Raw genomic sequence first — 25,293 nt, 5'->3', positions numbered from 1 at the left:
CAAGTTGGCATCTTAATTCTGCTTGTGTATGGCACCTTATCTCTGACTGTGCCCTTTAAGCCTCACTGCCGCCTTAAGGCAGTCAAGTCAATGGCGCATTATGTTTTCCACGTTGGAGTGGCTCATGGGGGGGCGACTCATGCAGAGAGCGCAATAGCTAGAACAGCTTAGGGCAGAGACAGATGCTCAGATTCGGGGAGATTTAGTCGCCCTGTGATAAATTGCCTCTATTTCGGGGGGCAACTATTCTCCCCAAACTGCCGAAACGTTTAGTCTTCCGAAGTTGGTCGAAGTTTCCTCGCAAGGCAACTTCGGAAAACTAAGTGCACCGATTGCCATCCCGCTGGCGATTTACATTCTAGCCGGTGGGAGTCAGTTTGGGAAGATTAGTCGCCCTGATTTGTCGCTGGATGACTAATCTTCCAGAATTTGAGCGTGTGTCTCGGCCCTTTCTGATTCAAAAATTGGAATTTCTGCACCTTACGTTACCAGGAGCAGATTTTTTCCTCCCCTGGTAACGAGTGCTGCTGCGGCAACTCTCTCAACTCCCTTCATAGCAGCAGTGCCCCTGGCCCTCAACACTCAATCTCAAAGATAAACTTCAGCAGGTCATCTTTTTTTTGGTATTTATAAATTCTTTCAAGCATTTTCGCAGTTTCTTGACAAAACAATTTGCACAAATTGATTTTATTTTTGTTTTTCTGGTATTGTTGCAGTATTTTGGCAACAAAAACAATTTGTCAGCTGAAACCTGCTCAGATCCATTCACACCAATGAAAACATCAACACGTGTTTTAGATGAACAATTGATGCATCCCCACACGCAGTTGGAACGAGTCAGTCTCGTTAAACTCCATCAGGGAAAAAAAAGCGCAAATTGCCAAAAATTTTGACTGTTTTCTAGGTTGAGAAATGTAATTAAATTAGTCCCGTGACTGATAAATAGGCAAGTCAATAATTGGTTAGCAACATCTTTCGAGAGCAACATTTGCAAAGAAGAACAGTATTTACTTTTCAAATTTTGATAAATCTGCCATTTTATCTGAAAAACATTCTGACGTACAAATAAAGCTTTTTTCAAAAAAACAAAAATTCTTAATTTACTTTATTTTCATAGAAAATAAATACTTCATGAATTGAAGCTTCTTTTTCTTAACCTGAACGCTGGGAAGGAAAGGCAAGCGTGACTATTTTTCTTCTGTTCTTGTTTCAGATACCGTCTCCTTCACTTTTTGCAAATCCCCAAAAGATACATTCGCAGAACCCCTCTTGGCTGGCTTGGCCTGGAACAATATTCAGTTACAAGTTACACAGTATCTAGAGGCCCATTTATCAAAGGTCAAATTTTAAGTTAATGTGACTTTTTTTTATTTAAATAGATTTGAATATACTCGAAATTCGATTGGGAGGCTATTTAATAAAAAAAAAAAAAATTGAATATCTAAAAACTATTACCGACCCGAAAACTCAAATCAAATTTGACTAAATTCGAATCAAGTTTTTTCTCAGAAAGAAAAACTCGAATGTCAAGAAGGGTCGCTGGACCTCTCCCACCTTGGCAGGTTTTAGGTGGTGAAGTCAAATTCAAATTAAGGGTTAAAGGAAAATTATACCCCCAAAATGAACACTTAAGCAACAGATAGTTCATATCATATTAAGTGGCATATTAAAGAATCTCACCAAACTGAAATATATATTTAAGTAAATATTGCCCTTTTACATCTCTTGCCTTGAGCCACCATTTCGTGATGGTCTGTGTGCTGCCTCAGAGATCACCTGACCAGAAATACTTCAACTCTAACTGTAACAGGAAGAAGTGTGGAAGCAAAAGACACAACTCTGTCTGTTAATTGGCTCATGTGACCTAACATGTATAGTTCGTTGGTATGTTTGTGAGTACAGTGAATCCTACGATCCCAGGGGGCGGCCCTTATTTTTTAAAATGGCAATTTTCTATTTATGATTACCCAATGGCACATACTACTAGAAAAGTATATTATTATGAAAATGGTTTATTTACATGAAGCAGGATTTTACATATGAGCTGTTTTATGCAATATCTTTTTATAGAGACCTACATTGTTTGGGGGGTATAGTTTTCCTTTAAGGTTTGATAAATCTCAATTTTAGAATTTGAATTAAAATTCAAATCGAGTTTGGATTATTCCCAATGCGAATCAGAGTTTTGACTCAAAAAATGAAAATTCGAATTTACAATTCGACCCTTAATATATCTGCCCCTAATTGTGTTTAATTAATTCACAGATTAAGAGTAATAGATAATTCATAAAGGAGACAAATAGAGAATCTCAAGCTAAAGTAAAAAAAATGGCATTGGATGGATTATAAAGGACTGCTTGGGTCACTCCTGAAAAAGTCGGCAGCTTGCTGGGCTGCACCAAAACGATGGCCTCCCCAACGGCTATCCTACTGGGGCTCGTTCAGATATTGATCAGAAAGGTTGGACATGCATTCCCTCCTAATGAGTCCACAATGGGCTCCTATTGTGCAAAGATAGGCCATGTCAGGTAACGTCTTGACCTTCTACAGGACATCACTACATAGTAGCAGCCATGGCTAGTCACATAGACCACTTTAGGAAGGTGCCCTAAGTAGTACTTTATGGTGGGACACTAAAACCATGTTTTCACTATATATTAAGACAAGGTTTCCCAACCTTTTTTTTACCAGTGAGCCACATTCAAATGTAAAAAGAGTTGGGGGGCAACACCAAAATGAAAAAAGTCCCTGAGGATGCTAAATAAGGGCTGTGAGTGGGTAATTGGCAGTCCCTATGTGGACTGGCAGCCTACAGAAAAATCTATTTGGCAGTACACCTGGTTTTTATGCAACCAAAACTTGCCTCCAAGCCTGGAAATTAAAAATAAGCACCTGCTTTGAGGCCACTGGGAGCAACATCCAAGGGGTTGGTGAGTAACATGTTTGAGGATCACTGTATTAGGGCAACAGGGAAATTAACTTCCTATATTACGGGGCAGATTTATTAAGGGTCAAAGTGAAAATTCAATGTTTTTTTTGTGGTTAAAATTCTCAAATTCGAATTGTGAATTATCCAAACTCGAATCGAGTTTTAATTAGAATTTCGAGATCTATCATGTCCCATTAAGAACTCGAATTTGACTACTCGGCACCTAAAACCTGCTGAGTTACTCTATAAGTCAATGGGAGAGGTCCATGGATAAATTTGGTGATGTTTGCAGCCTTCCTGACATTCAGGTTTTTTTTTGGAGAAAAAAAACTTGAATCCAGTTTTTTAAATTCGATTAGAGTTGTTTTTATAATTCAAAACTATTTCGTTTCGCGGTTTCGGGTCAATTCAATCCAGCCAACTTTAAAAATTTTTATTTCAATAATACATTTCAATTGGTCAAATTTCGAATTTATGGGGGTTTAGGGGAGTTTAAAAAAAACTCAAATGAATTCGAAATTCGACCAATGATAAATGTGCCTCTACATGTCATACAAAAAAAAATCCACACGGATACCTGTGACTCATGTGGCTTCCAACCAATCATATAATAAACCTGAAAGGTTGCCGGCACTGTCCCATCCTCCTCTCCGTACATGTCTGTGGATATGGAAAACAATAGTTGAATCCCCATCTGCAAAAAGTTTGTATGTTCTCCAGGTGCCTGAATGGATTTCCTCCCACACTCCAAAAGCATTCCCGCCGGTTTATTGGCACCTGATACAACTGACCCCACTGTGTGTGTGAATGTGATAGGGGACCTTAGATTGTAAGCTCTGTTGGGAAACAGACTGATGCAAAATCTCTGTAAAGCGCAATGAATATGTGTCGGTGCTATATAAATAGCAGGAAATAAAATTCTCATCACTTTAATGTGAAACAATTGCTGGCCATTTCTTTCAGGGCTTCACAAGGAGATTCATCAAGAGAACAAGTCAGAAAAGGCTTAAGCCTCTCAATTTGTTTAAAATCAGGAAACGTTTTACCTTTAAAAACAAAGTAAATATAAATGCTATATCCTGTTAAAGGTGGCAGTTAGATTTAATTGTACCCCAAATGTTCTATTTGAGAGCTGGGAACGATTACTGTGGCTGGGCTGTTACCTTGATATATGGCAGCGGCCGCTATCATTGAATCCCTGTGAAGCAAAGATCTTCTGTTCCATGCGCAGTTACTCTCCCCCATACCTGAAACATACAACACCTGCCATTACAGAAATACTCACTTTTAAAGGAATTGTTCAGTGTAAAAATAAAAACTGGGTAAATAGATCGGCTGTGCAAAATAAAAAAAAAATTCTAATATAGTTAGTTAGCCAAAAATGTAATGTATAAAGGCTGGAGTGATTTGATGTATAACATGTCAGTCAGATCACTACTTCCTGCTTTTCAGCTCTCTTGGTTTACACTGACTGGTTACCCTGGCTACCTGGCAGTAACCAATCAGAGACTTGAGGGGGGGCACATGGGTCATATCTGTTGCTTTTGAATCTGAGCTGAATGCTGAGGATCAATTACAAACTCACTGAACAGAAATGTACCATGTGGCCCCCCTTCAAGTCGCTGACTAACTCAGAGTTATAGAGCTGAAAAGCAGGAAGTTGGATTCTGGCTGTTTTATTAGACATCTGTTCACTCCAGCCTTTATACATTACATTTTTGGCTAACTAACTATATTAGAAACATTATATTATTTTGCATAGCCTATCTATTTACCCAGTTTTTATTTTCACACTGAACTATTCCTTTAAAGGTGGAAACATGGAACTATGTCCATACTATTAGGCCCGCAGGACCTAGGTGTAGCCGAACAAGTGGATCTCTCCCCAATATGCCCCCACTGAGGTGGGCGATATCGGGCTGATCTGACAGTGGGCCCTAGGGCCTAAAAATAGGATCAGAATGGTGGCTATACAGGCTGTCGGATCACGGGAACACATCAACGAACAGATGTGTCCGCGATCCAACAGAATTTTTGACCCTGCCCAATCGGCATCTGCCCGACTTTCAGCCACATATCGATCGGGGACGACTGTTGGAGGGGCCCCACACATGAGCCAATAAGATGCCGGTCTGTCGGCAGCTTTTATTGGGCCTTAAAGGAATATTTCAGTGTGAAGATAAAAACTGTTTAAATAGATGGGCTATGCAAAATAAAAAATGTTTCTGATATAGTTAGACAAAAATATAATGTATAAAGGCTGGAGTGAACAGATGTCTAATAAAACAGCCAGAATCCAACTTCCTGCTTTTCAGCTCTATAACTCTGAGTTAGTCAGCATCATGAAGGGGGGCCACATGGGACATAACAGTTCAGTGAGTTTGTAATTGATCCTCAGCATTCAGCTCAGATTCAAAAGCAACAGATATGACCCATGTGGCCCCCCCTTCAAGTCTCTGATTGGTTACTGTCTGGTAACCAGGGTAACCAGTCAGTGTAAACCAAGAGAGCTGAAAAGTAGTGATCTGACTGACATGTTATACATCAAATCACTCCAGCCTTTATACATTACATTTTTGGCTAACTAACTATATTAGAAACATTTTTTATTTTGCACAGCCTATCTATTTACCCAGTTTTTATTTTTACACTGAACAATTCCTTTAAGAAACATTTTACATCACAGTCGTCCAACATGCAGTTTTATCACGGGCTGATGAGATATTTATTATTGTGTTCTACGCCTGGACCATAAAATCCACTCCTGTCACTCATTATATTATTACAACTACTCCATATAATATCATTGAAAAGATTTTGTTAAAACTTAATGCAGGAAAAGGCAGTTACATACATTTCTGATTGTTTTGGTAAGGCATCCCCTCTCCTCCCATAGGAGCAAATAGACCGTGAATTTACTACTTGGGGAGGGGTATTTATTAAGAGGTGCAAAAACTCCCATAGTAACCTATCAGCAGGTAGCAAGCAAGCATCTGATTGCTAAAGGTTACTACAGGTATGTGATCCGTTATCCGGAAAGCTCTGAATTACGGAAAGGCCGTCTCCATAGACTCCACTTTATCCAAATAATCCACATTTTGATGGTTGCCGTGAACTCCGATCCCTGAATCTGCTCCGAGGGGTAAGTAAAAAGTTAGCGGCATTTGCCCGGGGCAGCAGCTATGCTGGGGGCGAGGAGGGAGGGGGTCTATGTGGTGTAGGGTTCTCTCCAATTTTTCATTTGCTTTACAATCTTGTCTGTTCTTATCTTTAAATTGGTGCTCTCTTTGTCCATTTACACCCTGTAGTGTAGGGAAAGTTGAAAACTATTTTCAAATCTAAATTTGGAGGAAAATTGTGTCCATGGTGAAATCAGAATGTTCATTTAATCTCGCATGGGGCAGGACGCAAAGGTCAAAGTTTTTGCATTTTTGCACTATGTGGGTGAAGGACCTGCAATCCCTAATGAATACAGCACTGCCTGCATTGAGCAGCACTTTACTGAGGTGGGACAGCCAGGGGGAGGCACACAAATGTTCACATGGCCAAAGCCAAAAATCATGACAACAGTATTTGTGGAATGAAATACTTTAGGCGCCATCTAGTGGTCACAATTAATAGTATCTGACAAAACTAATTTATTCCTCTTTCAATGAATGTGGTTTTCAGGGAACATTTTTATAGTAACAAAAATGATACTGAACGTTATCTCCTGTCTGATGAAGGATAATGAAAATGTTTACATTTTCATTAAACCCTAAAACAAATATGGCTACAAATGCCATATTTTTATTTACTGAACCTACTGCCCCAGCCTAGAGGTTATTCCTATAGCAGTAATGGTCCAGGCCTTTAGAATAAAATAGTATAAATGAGAACAGTCACCTGACTTGTTACGGCATAGATTGTATAAATTAGTATAATCTTTAAAAATAAATTAGTGATTGCTCAATTAATGAAATGTGCTCTTCGGAAGTTTTCCAATTTGGAATTTTAACAGACTGAAAAGATTCACATGGGGATCATTTACTAACACTGGGCAAAGCTTCACCAGGGCATTAACCCATAGCAACCAATGTGATTACCTTTGTTCAGCCAGCTGCAGGGCAAACAAGGAAAGCAAAAATAAGCTTGGCTGCTATAGGTTATTGCCCAGGTGCATATTTGTCCTGTGTTGGTAACGGAGTCTGATTAACACTATCAGCTAGGAACTGGGGCTGTTGGTGGGATAGTGGGAGATGTAGTGCAACAAGATGAAGATCACTGCTCTGTGTAAAACTATGCGCAAGAGCGCAGCCTCGTTAGCTTCCAATTAAAGGAAAACTATACCCCCTAACAATGTAGGTCTCTATAAAAAATATATTGAATAAAACAACTTCATGTAAATGAAATATTGAATGTAAAACCCTGCTTCGTGTAAATAAACCATTTTCATAATATTATAACTATTTAGTAGTATGTGCCATTGGGTAATCATAAATAGAAAATTGCCATTTTAAGAACTCATGTGATTCACGGTGCACACAATGTTAGGAGATGTAAAAGGGCAATATCTACTTAAAGGGGTGGTTCACCTTTAATGTAACTTTTAGTATGTTATAGAACAGTCAATTCTAAGCAACTTTTCAATTGGTTTTCATTATTTCTTTTTTATAGTTTTATAGTTATTTGTCTTTTTCTTCTGACTTTTTGCAGCTCTTAAATGGGCGTCACTGACCCCTTCTAAAAAGCAAATGCTCTTTAAGGCTACAAGTGTATTGTTATTGCTACTTTTTTATTCCTCGTCTTTCTATTCAGGCCCTAGGGTAACTTGGTCCCCAGCTACCAGAATTCTTAAAATGCTAATTGAAGAGCTGCTGAATAAAAAGCTAAATAACTCAAAAACCTTAAATAATAAAATATGAAAACCAACTGTAAATTGTCTCAGAATATCACTCTCTGCATCATACTAAAACTTCTCTTGAAGTTGAACAACCCCTTTGAATATATATATACTAGTTTGGTAAGATTCTTTAATATGCCACTTCTGTGGTCTGTTCTATCTATTTCATTTTGGGGGTATAGTTTTCCTTTAAAGCATAACCTGGAGCGCTACTGCTTTATGAGGTCACTGGCAACTGTGGCAGGGGGACTAAAGTGGAACAAAATCTAAAGGGTTATATATAAAATTATACAATTTCTATGTATTAGGAGGCGTAGATTGTATTAGATACAGTATGTGTAGTAATTAATAGGGAAATTATATATATATATATATGTGTGCCGGTATTTTTTTCCAGAAAAGATGGCAACCCTAGTAGTGACAGACAAGATTCAGTTGCTGGTTAGTAGCCAGGGTTACTGCATTGGTGACGAGTGGCACTGTGTCTGTGAGTGATCGGTGGTTTTTAAACTTCACCTTTAATACCCAAAGCTTCTGTACTTCTAACTGCAGCTTTCCTCAGCCCATCGTTGCTTTCATAGTCAGCTAGATGTGCAGCTAGAGGCTCGGGCAGAAATAGTAGCTCTGATACCCAGTACTTACCTTGCAAATCTTTCATCACTTCAAACATCCCTGGATAGTGAATCTGGATTTCCTCTGCATCCTGCACAGTCACAGAACAGAGAATGGATTATACACGGAGGGTCAGCAAAGAAAACTTTAGGTTTAGGTTAGGTTTTCTACATGAACGTATGTCGGTGGTATCCTGTACAGATAAAGGGGTGGTTCACCGTTAAGCTACATTTTAGTATGTTATAGAATATGTTTTAAGCAACTTTTTCATTTGGCCTTTATTTTTCCTTTTTATAGTTGTGGAATTATTTACTTTCTTCTTCTGACTCTTTCCAGCTTTCAAATGGGGGTCACTGACTCCATCTAAAAAACAGATGCTTTGTAAGGCTACAAATGTATTGTTATTTTTGGGGGTCAATGGTAGAAGAATAAAATAGTCGAAAAGGGGTAATTCACCTTTGAGATAACTTTTAGTATGATGTAGAGAGTGATATTCTGAGACAATTTGCAATTGGTTTTCATTTTTTATTATTAAAGGTTTTTGAGTTATTTAGCTTTTTATTCAGCAGCTCTTCGATTTGCTTCTTAACCAATCTGGTAACTAGGGTCCAAATTACCCTAGCAACCATGCATTGATTTGAATAAGAGACTGGAATATGAATAAGAGAGACCTCAATAGAAGGATCAGGAATAAAAAGTAACAATAAAAATACATTTGTAGCCTTACAGAGCATTTGTTTTTAGAAGGGAGTCAGCGATGCCCATTTGAAAGCTGCAAAGAGTCAGAAAAAAAAGGCAAATAACTATAAAACTATAAAAAATAAATAATGAAAACCAACTGAAATGTTGCTTAGAATTGGCTGTTCTATAACATAATAAAAGTTACCTTAAAGGTGAACCACCCTTTAATAAGTCGTACATACCCAGCCTGATCTTTATAGCTAGACCAATAAAGGGCATAAGACACTGCTAGTCATGCTATTATGAAGCTCTGGGCCCTAGATTACCATCAAATCTCTTCTCAGAATCAGCTACTGCCTTTATTATTCTACTTAAAGGGATACTGTCATGGGAAATAATGCTTTTTTCCCCAAAAACACATCAGTTAATAGTGCTGCTCCAGCAGAATTCTGCACTGAAATCCATTTCTCAAAAGAACAAATAGATTTTTTTTATATTTCATTTTGAAATCTGACATGGGGCTAGACCTATTTTTAGTTTCCCAGCTGCCCCCAGTCATGTGACTTGTGCTCTGATAAACTTCAGTCACTTTTTACTGCTGTACTGCAAGTTGGAGTGATATCACCCCCATCTCTCCCCCCCCCCAGCTGCCTAACAACAGAACAATGGGAAGGTAACCAGATTAGGGATGCACCCAATCCAAGATTCGGCCTTTTTCAGCAGAATTCGGATTCGGCTGAATCCTTCTGCCTAGCTGAACCAAATCCTAATTTGCATATGCAAATCAGGGGTGGGGAGGGAAATTGCGCAACTTTTTGTCACGAAACAAGGAAGTAAAAAATGTTTTCCCCTTCCCACCTCTAATGTGCATATGCAAATTAGGATTTGGTTCGGTATTTTCCCGAATCTCTTGCGAAGGATTCAGGGGTTCGGCACAATCCAAAAAAGTGGATTCGGTGCATCCCTAAACCAGATAGCAGCTCCCTAATGCAAGATATCAGCTGCCTGGTACAGGTAAGTATAATAGATACAACCGGCACACGGGTCCAAAATCAAGCAAGGTCAAGCTCTTGCTGCGTTTAAGCTTGTTCAAGCTTGACAAAGGGGTTTACCCCGAAACGTTGCACTTTGCAAATAAACGCAGCAAGGGCTTGTCCCTGCTTGATTTTGGACCCGTGTGCCGGTTGTATCTATTATACTTACCTGTATTGGAGGATACCGAAGTCTTCTTCACCGAGCTTTCGCGACACGGAGAGCCAGGGTGTGCAAGCTGGTATTACTACACTAGATCTAAGAACAGCACTTTCTGCAGTGGCCAGAACAACTACAAATATAATGTAACAAACACAGCATCTAAATAATCTGCCTTTGTTCTTACACTAGCCTCCCCTATGTGAAGAGCTATAGATTCTGGTGAATTGTGTACACTTGTAGCATAGGGGATCTCAGCTCACACGCCGCTACTATATGATGCTCTACATGATGGGGGAGGGGCAACATTTCACTTGTGCATTACCACAGTCAGCATGTTAAAGCCGGCGCGTCCCATTAGGTTTCCCAGGTCAGTGACTGCAGTGAGTGGAGATACGTGGGGCGAAAATCCTCCTTCTCTTTCTATCTCTGCCAGTTGTAAAGAGCAGCGCAGTTCATACAAGGTCTCGCCTCCGTACATGGCGCCAATAAACACTCCATCGGGTTTTAAGATACGATGTATCTAGAGGATGAGAAGAAAATTATACTGGTTTATAGGGGCATATTGTGTAAATTATATTTTATTACAAGACAATTAAATCTGGTTGGTTGCTAAGGGTAACTCTACCATTCAGCCCCATGACGTTATCTTGGCTTATATGGTTGAGAATGTCGTTACTTACCTTCACTCATCTTAACAATTAAATGACTACAGCTACTATGGGCTTTGAAAGATGTGACATATATTATAAAGTGACAGACATGAATATAGGATATGAAGCAGAGGTTTGCAAACTGTAGCGGCCCAAAATGACGGACAGCAGGAACAATTAAAGAAAAACTATACCCCCAAAATGAACACTTAAGCAACAGAAGTGCTGAAGCAAAAGACACAACTCTGTCTGTTAATTGGCTCATGTGACCTAACATGTATGGTTTGTTTGTGTGAACCGTGAATACTACGATCCCAGGGGGCGACCCTTATTTTTTAAAATGGCAATTTTCTATTTATGATTACCCAATGACACATACTACTAAAAAAGTATATTATTATGAAAATGATTTATTTACATGAAGCAGGGTTTTACATATGAGCTGTTTTAGGTTATATCTTTTTATAGAGACCTACATTGTTTGGGGGTATAGTTTTCCTTTAAGTTGACTTGAAGGTCAAAGCTTTACTGCACTTTAAGGGATAATGGGGGGCAGTGTAATGTTGAACAACAAGGGGGGGGGGAAGAAGAGATTAAACCCAGAAATAATCATGTGTAGAACACTCAATAAAGATGCTGCAAAAATGCAAAGGAGAATAATTTAAAATATTTATATCTTCTCCAATTTGGCTTGGCACATTCCTAGGTCTTTCCAGCACTCAAGGCAGTGACCCCACAAACACTAAGGCTGGTGAGACATTGGAATATTAAGTGACTTGCCCAGGGATTCCAGAGATGCCACTGGAATTTGAACAAGGGCCTGCTGCAGGAGAACGGAGCACTTAAAGATGTGGTTCACCTTTAAGTAAAAATTCTAAGCAAATTGACCATTGGTTTTCATTATTTATTTTTTATAGTTTTATAATTATTTGCCTCTATCTTCTGACTCTTTCCAGCTTTCAAATGGGCATCGCTGAATGCTCTGCAAGGCTACAAATTTATTGTTATCGCTAATTTGTATTTCTCATCTTTCTAGTAAGGTCCTCTCCAATTCATATTAGAGTCTCTTATTCAAATCAATGCATGGTTGCTAGGGTAATATGGACCCTAGCAGCCATATTGCAAACTGGAGAGCTGCAAAAAGCTAAATAACTCAAAAACCACAAATAATAAAACATTAAAACCAATTATAAATTGTCTCAGAATATCAGTCTCTACGTCATACTAAAAGTTAACTCAAAGGTGAACAACCCCTTTAACCTGTAGACTCACTTCAATCAGCACAGCCAGACTATGTATCAGAGTATCATTAACAGTAAGGGCACACGTTGCCTCCCGCTGGCTAGAATGTAAATCGCCGGCAGTATGGCATTGGATCACTTTGACTTTCCGAAGTCGTCCGAAGTTTCCTCGTGGGGCAACTTCGGAAAAGGAAGTGCTCCGAGTGCCACCCCAACGTCGATTTACATTCTAGCCGGCGGGAAGGCAGTTCGGGGAGATTAGTTCCCCGAAGAAGAAGCCACTGGGCGACTAATCTCCCGAAATAGCTGCGTGTGCCCTGGCCCTAAAAAGCAGCTCTAAGAGCTTGAAACTACTTATTGGAAACTCACTGCAATCAGCCATTAGCCTACATAAAGTCTATTCATTCATTAGTGGTGAAAAGATATTAATGAGCCCTGATAGATGTAACGTGGTGGTGGTGGTGGAAAGGATAATGTTACAAGTTAATTCAGACGAATATGAAAGCTGTATAATAGCAGCAAAGTTAAGGTAATTGTGCTAATTATGTAACCATCAGGTAGGAAGACAGGCTGTGTTGGGAACCTGTAATTTTGGTAGAAAGACTTTTTTTTTACAACATTCATAAATGTCACATGATGTGCGAATGAAACTGTGCAGCTTTGAGTCTTGGTATAATAGGAGGTCAGTACAGTTAGATATATGGTAAGTGTTTTGCCGACTTCATGGCTGCTAGTCATAACGAGACTAATCATTATAGGAGAATATGTCTATATATGGTGGTGAATTGACACAGGTAAAGAGGAGATGGAAATATGATGGTTCACTGTGAAAAAAGTAAAGGAGACTGGCAGTTGGGGACTGACAGCCAGCAATTAAAATGTAAATTAAAGGGGTTGTGTTCAGCTTTAAGTTAACGTTTAGTATGATGTGTAGAGAGTGATAATTTCCAATTGGTTTTCATATTTTATTATTTACAGCACTGTGAAATATGCTGGCGCTATATAAATAAATGTTAATAATTATTTGTGTTTTTTTTTAGTTATTTAGCTTTTTAATCAGCAGCTCTCCAGTTTGCAGTTTCAGAAAATTACCCTAGCAACCATGCACTGATTTGAATAAGAGACTGGAATATAGAACAACAAATGTGTAGCTTTACAAAGCATTTGCTTTTTAGATAGAATCAGAAGAAGGCAAATAACTCCAAAACTATAATAAATAAATAATAAAGACCAAGTATATGGTTGCTTAGACTTGGCCATTCTATAACATACTAAAGGTTAATGTAAAGGCAAACCACCCCATTAAAGACACAGGGACTACAAATAAGGCAGGTACAAGGGGAAATCAGAAAGAGGTATTAGAAGAGTGAAGTGATGAACAAAAGAAGATCATAGAAAAGAAAATCCCACTGTGAGGCATTTATTTAAACAACACTCACCTCTTGGAAAGCTCGTGGGAGATCATTGACCCAGTGCAAGCTGAAGGGAGGGGAGAAAAGCCATTGAACAAATTAATGGGACAGGATTAGCCCAGAATGGCACTATTTCTGCTTTATTTGTGACTTTAGCAGTAACCTGCAGCATTCTTACTGATGTAATGGCCGGAACAAGAGCTTACTGCAAGTTCTAGCTATTCCTGCTCCAGTCCAGTCAGGCAGTAGTCGGTACATTTTCCACCATATGGATTTAATTTGGTTTTAATAGGGAATGTATACAGGTATTGGGACTGTTATCTAGAATGCTAGGGACCTGGGCTTTTCCAGATAATAGACCTTTCTGTAATGTGGATCCTTATACCCTTTCTACTAGAAAATCAGGTAAACATTAAATAAACCCAATAGGCTGGTTTTGCTTCCAATAAGGATTAATTATATCTGAGTTGGGATCAAGTACAAACTACTGTTTTATAATTAGAGAGAAAAAGAAAATCATTTTTAAAAATTTGATTATTTGGTTAAAATAGAGTCTGTGGAAGAAGGCCTTTCCGTAATTCGGAGCTTTCTAGATAATGGATTTGCAGATAATGGATCCCATACTTGTACTATGAAAGAGGCTAAAAGTTCTCGCCATATGAATATGTGAATGTCTGTGTTAGTGTGAAATAGTGTGTTTTTTTCCGTGCCCATTGAGCAGTCTAACATCTCTGCTGGGTGTGTGGAATTGCACAGACATGTACAGATACTGGGATGTACATAAGGTTGCCACCCGGCTAGTGTTTTACCGGCCTAGCCGGTAAAACACCTGCCAGGGCCGGGATTGCAAATTTACCAGCAATGTATCTGCTGGTAATTTGTAATACCCTTAACAAAAGCCCTTGTCCTCCGGTGAAAACGTACCTTTTCTTCGTCATCTGTCCCTCGTGTGACGTGGCCCCTCCCCCTTTTGAGTCTCTGCCCTTTTTGTGTCAGGGCCCGCCCCTTTAGTTCCCGCCCCCACCACTGGCTGGTAAATTTTTATTAAAAAGGTGGCAACCCTAGGTGTACACAAAACTGGATCAGTGTTAGGATCAGTCCACATGAGCAGAATGAAAATCACCTGCGGCGATGCACACACGTAGCTTCGTTTTCTGAAGTCGCCTCACGAGGAAAGTTCGAAAACGAAGCGCCGCGTGTGCATTGCCGCAGGCGATTTTCATTTTAGCCGGCGGAAGGCAGTTCGGGGAGATTGTCGCCCTGAAGAAGAGGCGATTTGATGCTGGGGCGACTAATCTCCCTGAATCTGCTCGTGTGGACTGACCCTTAATCCCTCAGCAATTAGCTCTGTAGATAAACACAAATCCAGTGGCTCTGGGACACTAATCTGAAACACAATTTACTCCTGTTTTGTTTTTATCTCCCCAGTTAGGAGATGCATTGCCAGGGTAACTAGCACACATTGTCTATGGTCGGGAGACACAAATGCAGACAATAGGCCACATAAAACTTAATACAGGTAAGGGATCAGTTATCTGGAAACCTGTTATCCAGAACATTCTGAATTACAGAATGAGCATCTCCCATAGACTCCCCTATAAACCAATAATCCAAATTTTTAAAAAGGATTTCCTTTTTCTCTGTAGTATTAAAAAACAGTACGGATCCCAAGATATAATTAATCCTTATTGGAAGCAAAACCCGCCTATTGGGTTTATTTAATGTTTATATGATGTTCTAGTAGACTTAAGGTATGAAGATCCAAATTACAGAAAAATCAATTATCTGGAAAGTCCCAGATCCTGAGCATTCTGGATAACCCGGTCCCACACCTGTAGTATCAACTTTATTACTTTTATCTTATCCCACATTATATTAACAGTAATGATGAAGAATATTTCATATCCTGACGGCCTCTGCCTACTAAACCTTGTGCAATACACTTGCCTGTTTGAGAACCGAGATTCTGCTTCTTAACCTCGGGTCCCCACATGTTCCTGGGCTCAATGCCCAGAATTCATAAACCCTTGATAATATTCCGAGGAACTGTAGCCTAGCAACATCTGGGTGCCCAAGGTGAAGATTATGTTGAGTGTATGTGAGTATTCCAACATTTCAACCACTAAGGTTCACGGTTATCGTTTAGGTAAAAAGAAATGGGCATTACTGTATATATGCAGAGGTAACAATTTTGTAATTATTTAGATATTAATACTAATAATGGTAACTGCTTGCATTCACATATGTTGGTGGTCAAAAGAAACACTAACATGTTTGGAAATGGATTTATAACTTAAGGATAAACAGCAACACCATGTGGATACTTGCAATATTGCACAACTTATTATATCCTATGGCAAACACCTTTTGTGAATTGCACTTATTAATAACGTCATTTTGGAAACATTGTTTTTTTATACAAAGGGGAGCAGGGGATGTAAATGTTTGTAGAGATTTACTCACACTACCTGTGAAAAAGGACCAAAGCGGGAATATTAATCCTCCATCGTGGCCGATCAAATCTGAATCCTAATTTGCATATGAAAATTAGGGACAGGGAGGGAAACTGTGTGACTTTTTGTCACAAAACAAGGAAGTAAATAATGTTTTCCCCTTCCCACCCCTAATTTGCATATGCAAATCAGGATTCGGTATTGGGCTGAATCTTTCTCAAATTATTTGCGTGTTCGACTGAATCCAAAATAGTGGATTCTGTGCATCCCATGTAACTAAATAACAACAACACACACAAACACAAAATGACGAATTCTAAGGCCGACTTCTTGAGCCTTCTAAAGCTCACAGACACATGCTCGGTGCAACCAAAGCTTTCCAGCTCAGTCCAAAGAGTGGAGATGACTGTGAGCTCTGTGTAGTCTCTGGAGCACTGTACAACTCACAGTGATGGCCACAATCATAGATCTCAAGTCATGTGGTCTACAGAGGTTGCCCATCTCACCCTAAACTGGAAAGTAATGAAAGCCAAGTTATAAAATAAATAATAATACCTCAGACTGCTGACGACAAGGTCAAACGTGTTATCTTTAAAAGGGATGAATTCTTCATCGACAACAACTCTCACGGATGGAATTTCAGACACCGCCAGATTTCTCTGTGAAGAACAAGTAGGAGAAATTAGCACAAGTGGAAGACGTGTAACACAACATTGGGGAATGGGGCAATCGTCTCACCAAAGCCTTCTCAGACAGGTCTGTGTGGACAAATCTCTCTACGATATCCTGCAAAGAAACAGAAAACAAAAGAGAAAAGAAAATATAAGCAATTGATCTCACCCTACTTCTAACAGAAGTCACACAGAGGCAAATTCCCTAACCGGCGAAAATTACGGCTTCGCAGCCATCGCAACACTTCACCAGGCGTAAATTCACTTGGACAACGTCAATTCACTAAAATGCACTCCATTGCACTTCGCTTGGTCTGAGCTGGTGAAAGCAAGTCTGGTTAATGAGGTAACATTCAGTAAAATCCGCATCTTAGTGAATTTGTGGAGTAAAGTCCATTCGCCAGATCGAAAATTCACCTGGCGTTACAGTGCGAAGAAACGCTAGCGTCCTTCACTAGCGAAGTCACGCCTGCGCCCGTTAGAAAACTGGCGAAGTTCCGAAATGACGTTGCGCTGGTGAATTTTCACTTTGCCCTTTAGGGAATCTGCCCCAGATTTCTCCCACTACAGCACTGGAAATCCTATAAATACACTCAACACCATTTCTAAGTAATAAATTGTCTCTCAAATAAAAATAAAAAAAAGTAGACTCTAAGTTCAATACAGAATGCCCTATGACCACTTACTTTACTGGCCATTTATAATTTTTATAAATCTATATTTATAAATCTATAAACTTCACTGTTAACTACAATATATATTCATGTTCAGCATAAATAAATGTGATTTTGGTTTCATTGTTTGAGTATCAGTGCACATGCTCTGTATGTCCTGGGCTACTGCAGAGAAGTCAAATTTAGGAGTCGTCTGAAATCATCAAAACATTAGCAGGAATAAAGTTTTATTTATCACAGAGGCTCATGGCACAGAGATGACTATCAATCGTTTCTGATGCAGAATGTATACACTAGCATTTCATTCAGAGGCGAATCCCAATAAATTACTAATAACCTTTGAGCATGAATTTAATATTATAAATACACTGTACAGGTATACAACCGGTTATCCAGAATGCTCGGGACCTGGGGTTTTCCGTAATTCAGATCTTCATCCCTTAAATCTACTAGAATATCGTGTCTACAATAAATAAACCCAATAGGCTGGTTTTGCTTCCAATAAGGATTAACTATATCTTAGTTGGGATCAAGTACAAGCTACTGTTTTATTACTACAGAGAAAAAGGAAAGTTTTTTAAACTTTGGATTATTTAATTATAATGGAGTCAATGGGAGACAGCCTTTCCGTAATTTGGAGCTTTCTGGATAAAGGGATCCCATACATGTATGAAAGAAGGAAGCAGGTACCGGCACACAGGTGCAATTCAAGTAGGGGAATTAACCCTTACGTGTTTATTCAGTCGACACACAACGTTTCGGGGGGCACTCCCCCTTCGTCAGGTGATACAGCCATACAAGTGAAACAGGTTTAAATACCCACAAGATACTCCCCCCAGGATCCCATTGTCCAATGTCCAGAACGGAATGCAAGATTGTCCAATCCTGGGGCAATCCCAATTAGAAGTTTCAGCACCATATGTGAAAAAAATCCAAGGTCCTAAACGAAAAAACCTGTTTCCAAAACGAAAAAGCGTAAACAAAAACCAAAAACATTTTTTATAAAAAACATTTAAAACAGTAATCTAACGAATAAGGAAGATAACTTTCCCTAATAAATAGAAAAAATAGAAAAAAGGTTATGCCTCACCCTGGAAGTACATTTCATGTTTTTCATTCTAGTATCTGAAAAAAGTAAAAAGAAGATGGTTAAGCAAACGGAACAATATATCCAGGAGTCCTTATTATATAAAGCACATTAAACTGAATTCCTCATTCAACCCTTTAGGAGTCTGAGTCTGTAAGGTCCATATCCAATAACTTTCCCGTTGTAATAATTTCTGTTTGAAATCCTGTCCATGTTTTTTATTCACTTTTTCCAGGATTTGCCAACGCAACTGTGATACCCCATGTTTGTGCTCATAAAAATGTTTTGCCAAAATCGTTTCGTGTTTCTTCTTAATTTGTGTATTCCCTACCTCTGGTTGGTAATTGCGAATTACGGATTTGTGTTCGTTCAGGCGCACCTTTAAAGATCTTTGTGTCTGGCCTACATATGCCATGCCACATGGACATTTAATACAATATACGATCCCTTGTGTGTTACACGTATGTATCCCATTGATTTTATGGGGAGTACCTTTCAGGGGATGCATTACCTTATCACCTTTAATGATCCCATTACAATGGCCACAGTTTTGACATGGATAGGTGCCGAAAGGGATCTGCCTTACAGTTGGAGGGGCCTTTTTTCGCTTAATTAGATCCCCAATATTTCTCCCTCGTTTGTAGGAGAAGATGGGTGGAGATTGGAAACAGTTACCAATTTTAGGGTCGTTCCTAAGGACCCCCCAATATTTTAGAATGGTTTGTTTAACAAAATTAGAGTTTCTGTCATAAGTTGACACAAATGGGATTCTCTTAAATGTTTCTTTTTTCTTTTGTTGCAACAATGTTTCCCTGGCATTTATTTTCTCTAACAATGAATTTGTCCAATTTATTGACTCCTATATGCGCTATATGGATGACACCTTTTTCATCTGGAAAGGCACTAAGGATCAGCTTGACTCCTTCTTGTTGTATTTAAATTCAGTCCATCCTACAATTAAATTCACACTTGAATGCAATGCTAAGAATATTCACTTTTTGGATGTAAGTGTAGAATGGAAAGAGGGAACCTTTTATACAAGTTTATATACTAAGCCCACTGACAGAAATAATTTGTTGAGACCAACGAGTTTCCATGCACCAGGTCTGTTTAAGGGGTTACCTAAAAGCCAGCTGATGCGGGTTAAAAGAATTACCTCTACGGAGGAATTATTCATACAAGAATCTGATAATATGATGGACAAATTCATTGCAAGGGGCTACAAACAGGAGTCTCTTAAAATAATGAGAGACGAAATAGCAAAAATCCCCAGGGAAACATTGTTGCAACAAAAGAAAAAAGAAACATTTAAGAGAATCCCATTTGTGTCAACTTATGACAGAAACTCTAATTTTGTTAAACAAACCATTCTAAAATATTGGGGGGTCCTTAGGAACGACCCTAAAATTGGTAACTGTTTCCAATCTCCACCCATCTTCTCCTACAAACGAGGGAGAAATATTGGGGATCTAATTAAGCGAAAAAAGGCCCCTCCAACTGTAAGGCAGATCCCTTTCGGCACCTATCCATGTCAAAACTGTGGCCATTGTAATGGGATCATTAAAGGTGATAAGGTAATGCATCCCCTGAAAGGTACTCCCCATAAAATCAATGGGATACATACGTGTAACACACAAGGGATCGTATATTGTATTAAATGTCCATGTGGCATGGCATATGTAGGCCAGACACAAAGATCTTTAAAGGTGCGCCTGAACGAACACAAATCCGTAATTCGCAATTACCAACCAGAGGTAGGGAATACACAAATTAAGAAGAAACACAAAACGATTTTGGCAAAACATTTTTATGAGCACAAACATGGGGTATCACAGTTGCGTTGGCAAATCCTGGAAAAAGTGAATAAAAAACATGGACAGGATTTCAAACAGAAATTATTACAACGGGAAAGTTATTGGATATGGACCTTACAGACTCAGACTCCTAAAGGGTTGAATGAGGAATTCAGTTTAATGTGCTTTATATAATAAGGACTCCTGGATATATTGTTCCGTTTGCTTAACCATCTTCTTTTTACTTTTTTCAGATACTAGAATGAAAAACATGACATGTACTTCCAGGGTGAGGCATAACCTTTTTTCTATTTTTTCTATTTATTAGGGAAAGTTATCTTCCTTATTCGTTAGATTACTGTTTTAAATGTTTTTTTATAAAAAATGTTTTTGGTTTTTGTTTACGCTTTTTCGTTTTGGAAACAGGTTTTTTCGTTTAGGACCTTGGATTTTTTTCACATATGGTGCTGAAACTTCTAATTGGGATTGCCCCAGGATTGGACAATCTTGCATTCCGTTCTGGACATTGGACAATGGGATCCTGGGGGGAGTATCTTGTGGGTATTTAAACCTGTTTCACTTGTATGGCTGTATCACCTGACGAAGGGGGAGTGCCCCCCCGAAACGTTGTGTGTCGACTGAATAAACACGTAAGGGTTAATTCCCCTACTTGAATTGCACCTGTGTGCCGGTACCTGCTTCCTTCTTTCGTGCAGTATCGTGGAAGTGCCGACTTCCTAGGGTCTGAGCACCAGGTCTACTACTCCTTAGGGCTCGGGTGTGCACGTGAGTGTGTGTCTATATCCCATACATGTATACCATGAGTTGGTCCCTTCCTAAGCAAAAACAGCTGCAGAGCCCATGCGGTGAATCAGATGAAATAAGGGGGGCTAATGTTGGAAAACCTGTTGGAAATCAACGTCATATTCAGCCTTTCTACTGAATATCACGTTGATACACAATATTACACTTACCTTTGTTAAATGCTGTGAAATATAACCCCTTCCACTTCCGAGATCTAAAGCAAAAGGAAATGTCCTGAAAATGACAAAAGACATACAAAAAGTTTTCTAAATTTGTTTACATGTTGCCCTTTTTACCTACTAATTTTATCTTACACAAATAACTCCATGACTTGCACTGAAGCTTATGCAGCTCAAAGAGATCACAGGCATATTCTGCTCACATTGATAGGAGCGTCTGAACGGATTGGTGATTAACCTTTCTGCCTTGCAGCTCTGGGGTCCTGAGGTTCATTTCCAGTCTGGGCAGGTAGGGGAGTTTGTATGTTCTTCCCATGGGTTTCCCAAATTCCTCCCACACTCCAAAAACCAGATACTATAGTGAATAAAGTACCCCCTATTGTAAACTATAAGGATATTATAAGTTACTGAGGAGTTCCATGACCATATAAATGTATGAGGCCAAAGGCCAAGTGTTTTTAAACAGATCATGGAACTCTGAGATGACTTCTAATATCCTCATATTTTGCAACAGGGGTACTTTATTTATTATAATACACACGTTTCAGTGAGTCATGTGACAGAAATGACATCACTAAGCTCCAATTATAACCGATGACATCACTAAGCACCATTTATAAGGATATTATTTAGAGGATATTCATGGCTCTTGTGTATTATAATAATAATCTCTATCCGGGGGGTAGGGATATTTCTGTATTGCCTGTGAGAAATGCTAGTACTGATTAGGGATGCACCAAATCCACTTTTTTGGATTTGGCCGAACCCCCGAATCCTTTGCGAAAGATTCGGCCGAATACCGAACCTGAACCCTGATTTGCATGTGTAAATTAGGGGTGGGAAGGTGAATTTTTTTTTACTTCCTTGTTTTGTGACAAAAAGTCACATGATTTCTCTCCCCACCCCTAATATGCAAATTAGGATTCGGTTCGGCCAGGCAGAAGGATTCGGCCGAATCCTGGTTTAAAAGGCCGAATCTCGGCCGAATCCCGAACCGAATCCTGGATTCAGTGCATCCCTAGTACTGATATACAGTAAGCAAAGACACCTAGAAATGGTAATGCCTTCTGTCAGTCAGTGCAGAATACTGCCTGCAGGCAATGCATAAGAGAGTCAACATCACTCACTACTTGTTTTTCATTCTTGATTACTCTCTGAATGGAGATGCAGTTTCCCCCGAGAGACTGATCAAGTTGGACCAAGGTTGCAACATAAAGCACCTTTCAACGTTTGCCGCTGGATCAGCTGGTTGCTAGGCAACAGGAACAGTCTGACATAATGAGTGAAATCAGACCTATGGGCAGATTTATCAAGGGTCGAAGAGAAAATTCGAATTTCAAATTTTCAAGTTTTTTTTTTTGTATAGCCAAAACTGTCATATTCGACTAGGCAATCATTAAAATTCAATTTGCGTTTTTTTAAAAATATCGAATTAGATTTTTTGAGATTTATCATACTCTGGCTCTTTAAGAACTCGAATTCAACTATTCGCCAACTTAAACCTGCCAAATCGCTGTTTTAGCCTATGGAAGACTTCCTGGGATCAATTTGGAGTTGTTTGCAGCCTTCCTGACATTCAAGTTTTTTCCCCAGAAAAAACTCGATTCGAATTTTCGGGTCGATCCTTTCACCCGACTTTTAGATTTTTTTTTTTTATGAATTTCAATTGGCTGCATTTCGAGTTCATGGGAGTTTTAAATAACTCCCATGAACTCGAAAATTCGACCCTTGATAAATCTGCCCCCAAATGTCACAGTCTTTATGAACAGTATAAATGCTGTGGTTTCTTACCTTGCGATATCAAACACTCGATCAGCAATTCTTTCTCCTACCTGTACAAGGTGGAAAGAAATGAACATTATGGGCTTGCAATGAATTCATTTGATACATGCAGAAGATTGCTCTTATTGCAGACAAGGAGGCATTTTATAAACTGCTTATAATCCATACAGCATCATTAGGGTTAAGTGTTCACTTATTAAAGGGACTGAGGTGCAAAGCCTATATAGGACGGGGCATTCTGGAATATGTAGTCCGACGACAGCTTCAGTGGTGCGGACCTTCTAATGGATAGGGCCCATCACTGATAATGCCAGGGTTCTCTGATATAAGATTAGAAAAGACGGCAAAATTGCCACAGTGACAATGGAGAATTAACACACACACCACTAAATTATACAAGTGGTTACTTATTTTATATTGCTGTAAAAAAATTCTGGCACAGTTATGCCTACCTGTAGGATCTATTTCCTTTCTGGAAAACAAAATCAGCCCAGCTTTGCCTTACGGCAGGGAATGTAGATATTCTGAGTGTGAGAGCCACTTACCTCTTCTCTCAGATAGTCGCACTGATGGGCCCCTGGCTGGGATACTGCCCAGTCCTTCTGTCTTCTCTTCATCTGTCTGTCAAACACATTGAGCACATTGCCTGCTTTGGAGCTGCCTGACCTTCTGCAGGATAAGCTGGTTTTCCACCCTGTCCCCAATACTCTGTCATATCCCATAGGAGCCCTCTGACAATTTTTGGTGCCAGGGGCCACCTGCAATCTCTTGTGCCACCCTTGGGTGCTAGGGGCCACATGCAACCTCCTCTGCAACCATGGGGTGCTGGGGACTATATACAATCTACTACAAAGTCTGAAGCAGCTTTCACACACTTGTTGCAGCCTCCCTGCACTGCTATACAGCATCTCTGCAGTCCCCTTTGCTGTGTATAACAAGTCCTGACCCAGTCACCTGTCTGTATTCAGTAGCCCCTTTGCTGTCACCTGTCTGTATTCAGTAGCCCCTTTGCTGTATAACAAGTCCTGACCCAGTCACTGTATTCAGCAGTCTCTCTGCACAACTGACCTGCATGTGCCACTACTATCAGACACCGACTCCCCGTTACTCACAAGTGCCCCCCGAATCTGACCTCTATCCAAGGACACAGTGTTATATTAATTGAAGAGGGACACTACAGTATGCGGCTTCTATATTTTTGACCCCTCTCGGCTACAGTCAGCGGAGGCGAGGTTACGTCGGCGCGAGGGATTGTGGGTAGGAAGCACGTGGTTCAAACTTCGGAAGAGCGGAAGGCTCAGGGCTGCGAGCAGGTAAGGGAATCATATGTTAGGCTTGTGCCGGGAGCCGTGTAGCTGTGGTACGGGCTTCACAAGCACCTGTATTATATTGTAAGGAGGCATTTTATTGGACGCTAATCGCTGGCTGTAACCGCTTGGTTATCGAGGGGGCATTCTGGGATATGTAGTCCGACGACAGCTTCAGTGGTGCGGACGTTCCAATGGGCTTTAAATTAGTAGCCCAATTTGGCTGGCAACCCTGACCAGGGTTCTCTCTGCCCCTCCTCCACAATAATAAACATATACTAACATCTGTAATAAGTAGTTTTGTTTGATGCGTGTGTGTTTATGTCCCCTGCATCATGCACTGGCAATCTATCTGCCTCACGAGAACCAAACATGCACTACCTACAATTTCCCTTTAGTTTACATCAAGAAATGCCAAAAGGTGGAAAGTATGTTCAGCCCAAGCCTTATTCATTGCACTTGTGTTGTAATAGGGGGTGTACTGCCCCTTTAAGGGCAGTGACAGACGAGAAGATTCCGGGAGACAAATCGTCTCTTCTTCTGCCAACTAATCTCCCCCATCTGCCTCTCCACCAGCTAGAATCTAAATTGCCGGCTGGATGGCACTCCGAGTGATTCGTTTTCTGAAGTCGCCTAAAGTTGCCTCAGGAGGAAACTTCGGGGGCGACTTTGGAAAACGAATCGCTCCGAGTGCCATCCCGCTGGTGATCTAGATTGTAGCCGGCGGGGAGGCAGATCAGGGATATTAGTCGCCCGAAGAAGAGCCGGGCAACAAGTCTGTCTCTGCCCTCAAGGAGACATTTTGTGCATAAATTAAGAAAGTACCAGTGCATTATAGTCATTTAGATATAGAAGAATTGTGCTTGAAAAAGTAGTGTTTCAGGCTGATTTATTGAATATTTCTGCAAAAACCCTAATAATCCCTCCCTTCTCTTCAACTTC

At 39.8% G+C, this 25,293-nt stretch overlaps 2 protein-coding genes across 4 annotated transcripts in view; one reads left to right on the top strand and one right to left on the bottom strand.

Moving 5' to 3' along the window:
* Positions 1–671: 671 nt before the first annotated feature.
* ndufaf5.L (NADH:ubiquinone oxidoreductase complex assembly factor 5 L homeolog) lies at positions 672–24,245 on the bottom strand. Of its 2 annotated transcripts, none has more exons than XM_041562625.1 (11): positions 24,113–24,245; positions 23,054–23,094; positions 21,254–21,317; positions 16,793–16,840; positions 16,610–16,713; positions 13,629–13,668; positions 10,621–10,818; positions 8,454–8,514; positions 4,093–4,176; positions 3,507–3,589; positions 672–1,283 (listed from the first exon to the last, which is right to left on the bottom strand). In XM_041562625.1, the coding sequence occupies exons 1-11, from the start codon at positions 24,116–24,118 to the stop codon at positions 1,188–1,190; spliced, it is 825 nt and encodes a 274-aa protein (XP_041418559.1). In that variant the 5' UTR covers positions 24,119–24,245; the 3' UTR covers positions 672–1,187. The 2 variants fall into 2 exon arrangements, with proteins under 2 accessions (XP_041418559.1, XP_018118288.1); XM_018262799.2 differs by lacking the exon at positions 24,113–24,245 and adding an exon at positions 23,590–23,970.
* esf1.L (ESF1 nucleolar pre-rRNA processing protein homolog L homeolog) overlaps positions 24,233–25,293 on the top strand; it is a 35,885-nt gene continuing 34,824 nt past the window's right edge. For both annotated transcript variants that reach the window (XM_018262798.2, XM_018262797.2), the window contains exon 1: positions 24,233–24,357. The gene's annotated coding sequence lies outside the window, so the exon portion shown is untranslated. The remainder of the gene's footprint in view (positions 24,358–25,293) is intronic.

Source organism: Xenopus laevis, chromosome 5L (genome assembly GCF_017654675.1).
Source record: "Xenopus laevis strain J_2021 chromosome 5L, Xenopus_laevis_v10.1, whole genome shotgun sequence".
Lineage (NCBI taxonomy): Eukaryota > Metazoa > Chordata > Amphibia > Anura > Pipidae > Xenopus > Xenopus laevis.
The sequence above is the reverse complement of the archived record's forward strand: the minus strand, read 5'-3'. Positions and strand labels throughout refer to the sequence as shown.

Bases quoted from the DNA above. Each gene is read 5' to 3' on its own strand.
- ndufaf5.L (XM_018262799.2), bottom strand. From the start codon at position 23,952: ATGCTGTATAGCAGTGCAGGGAGGCTGCAACAAGTGTGTGAAAGCTGC. The intron at 13,669-16,609 runs GTATTATTATTT...CCCTCCCTTCAG, and splicing joins CTTGTCGTCAGCAGTCTGAG to CTTGCACTGGGTCAATGATC. The intron at 8,515-10,620 runs GTAATGCACAAG...GTGACTGTGCAG, and splicing joins GCTTTAACATGCTGACTGTG to GATGCAGAGGAAATCCAGAT.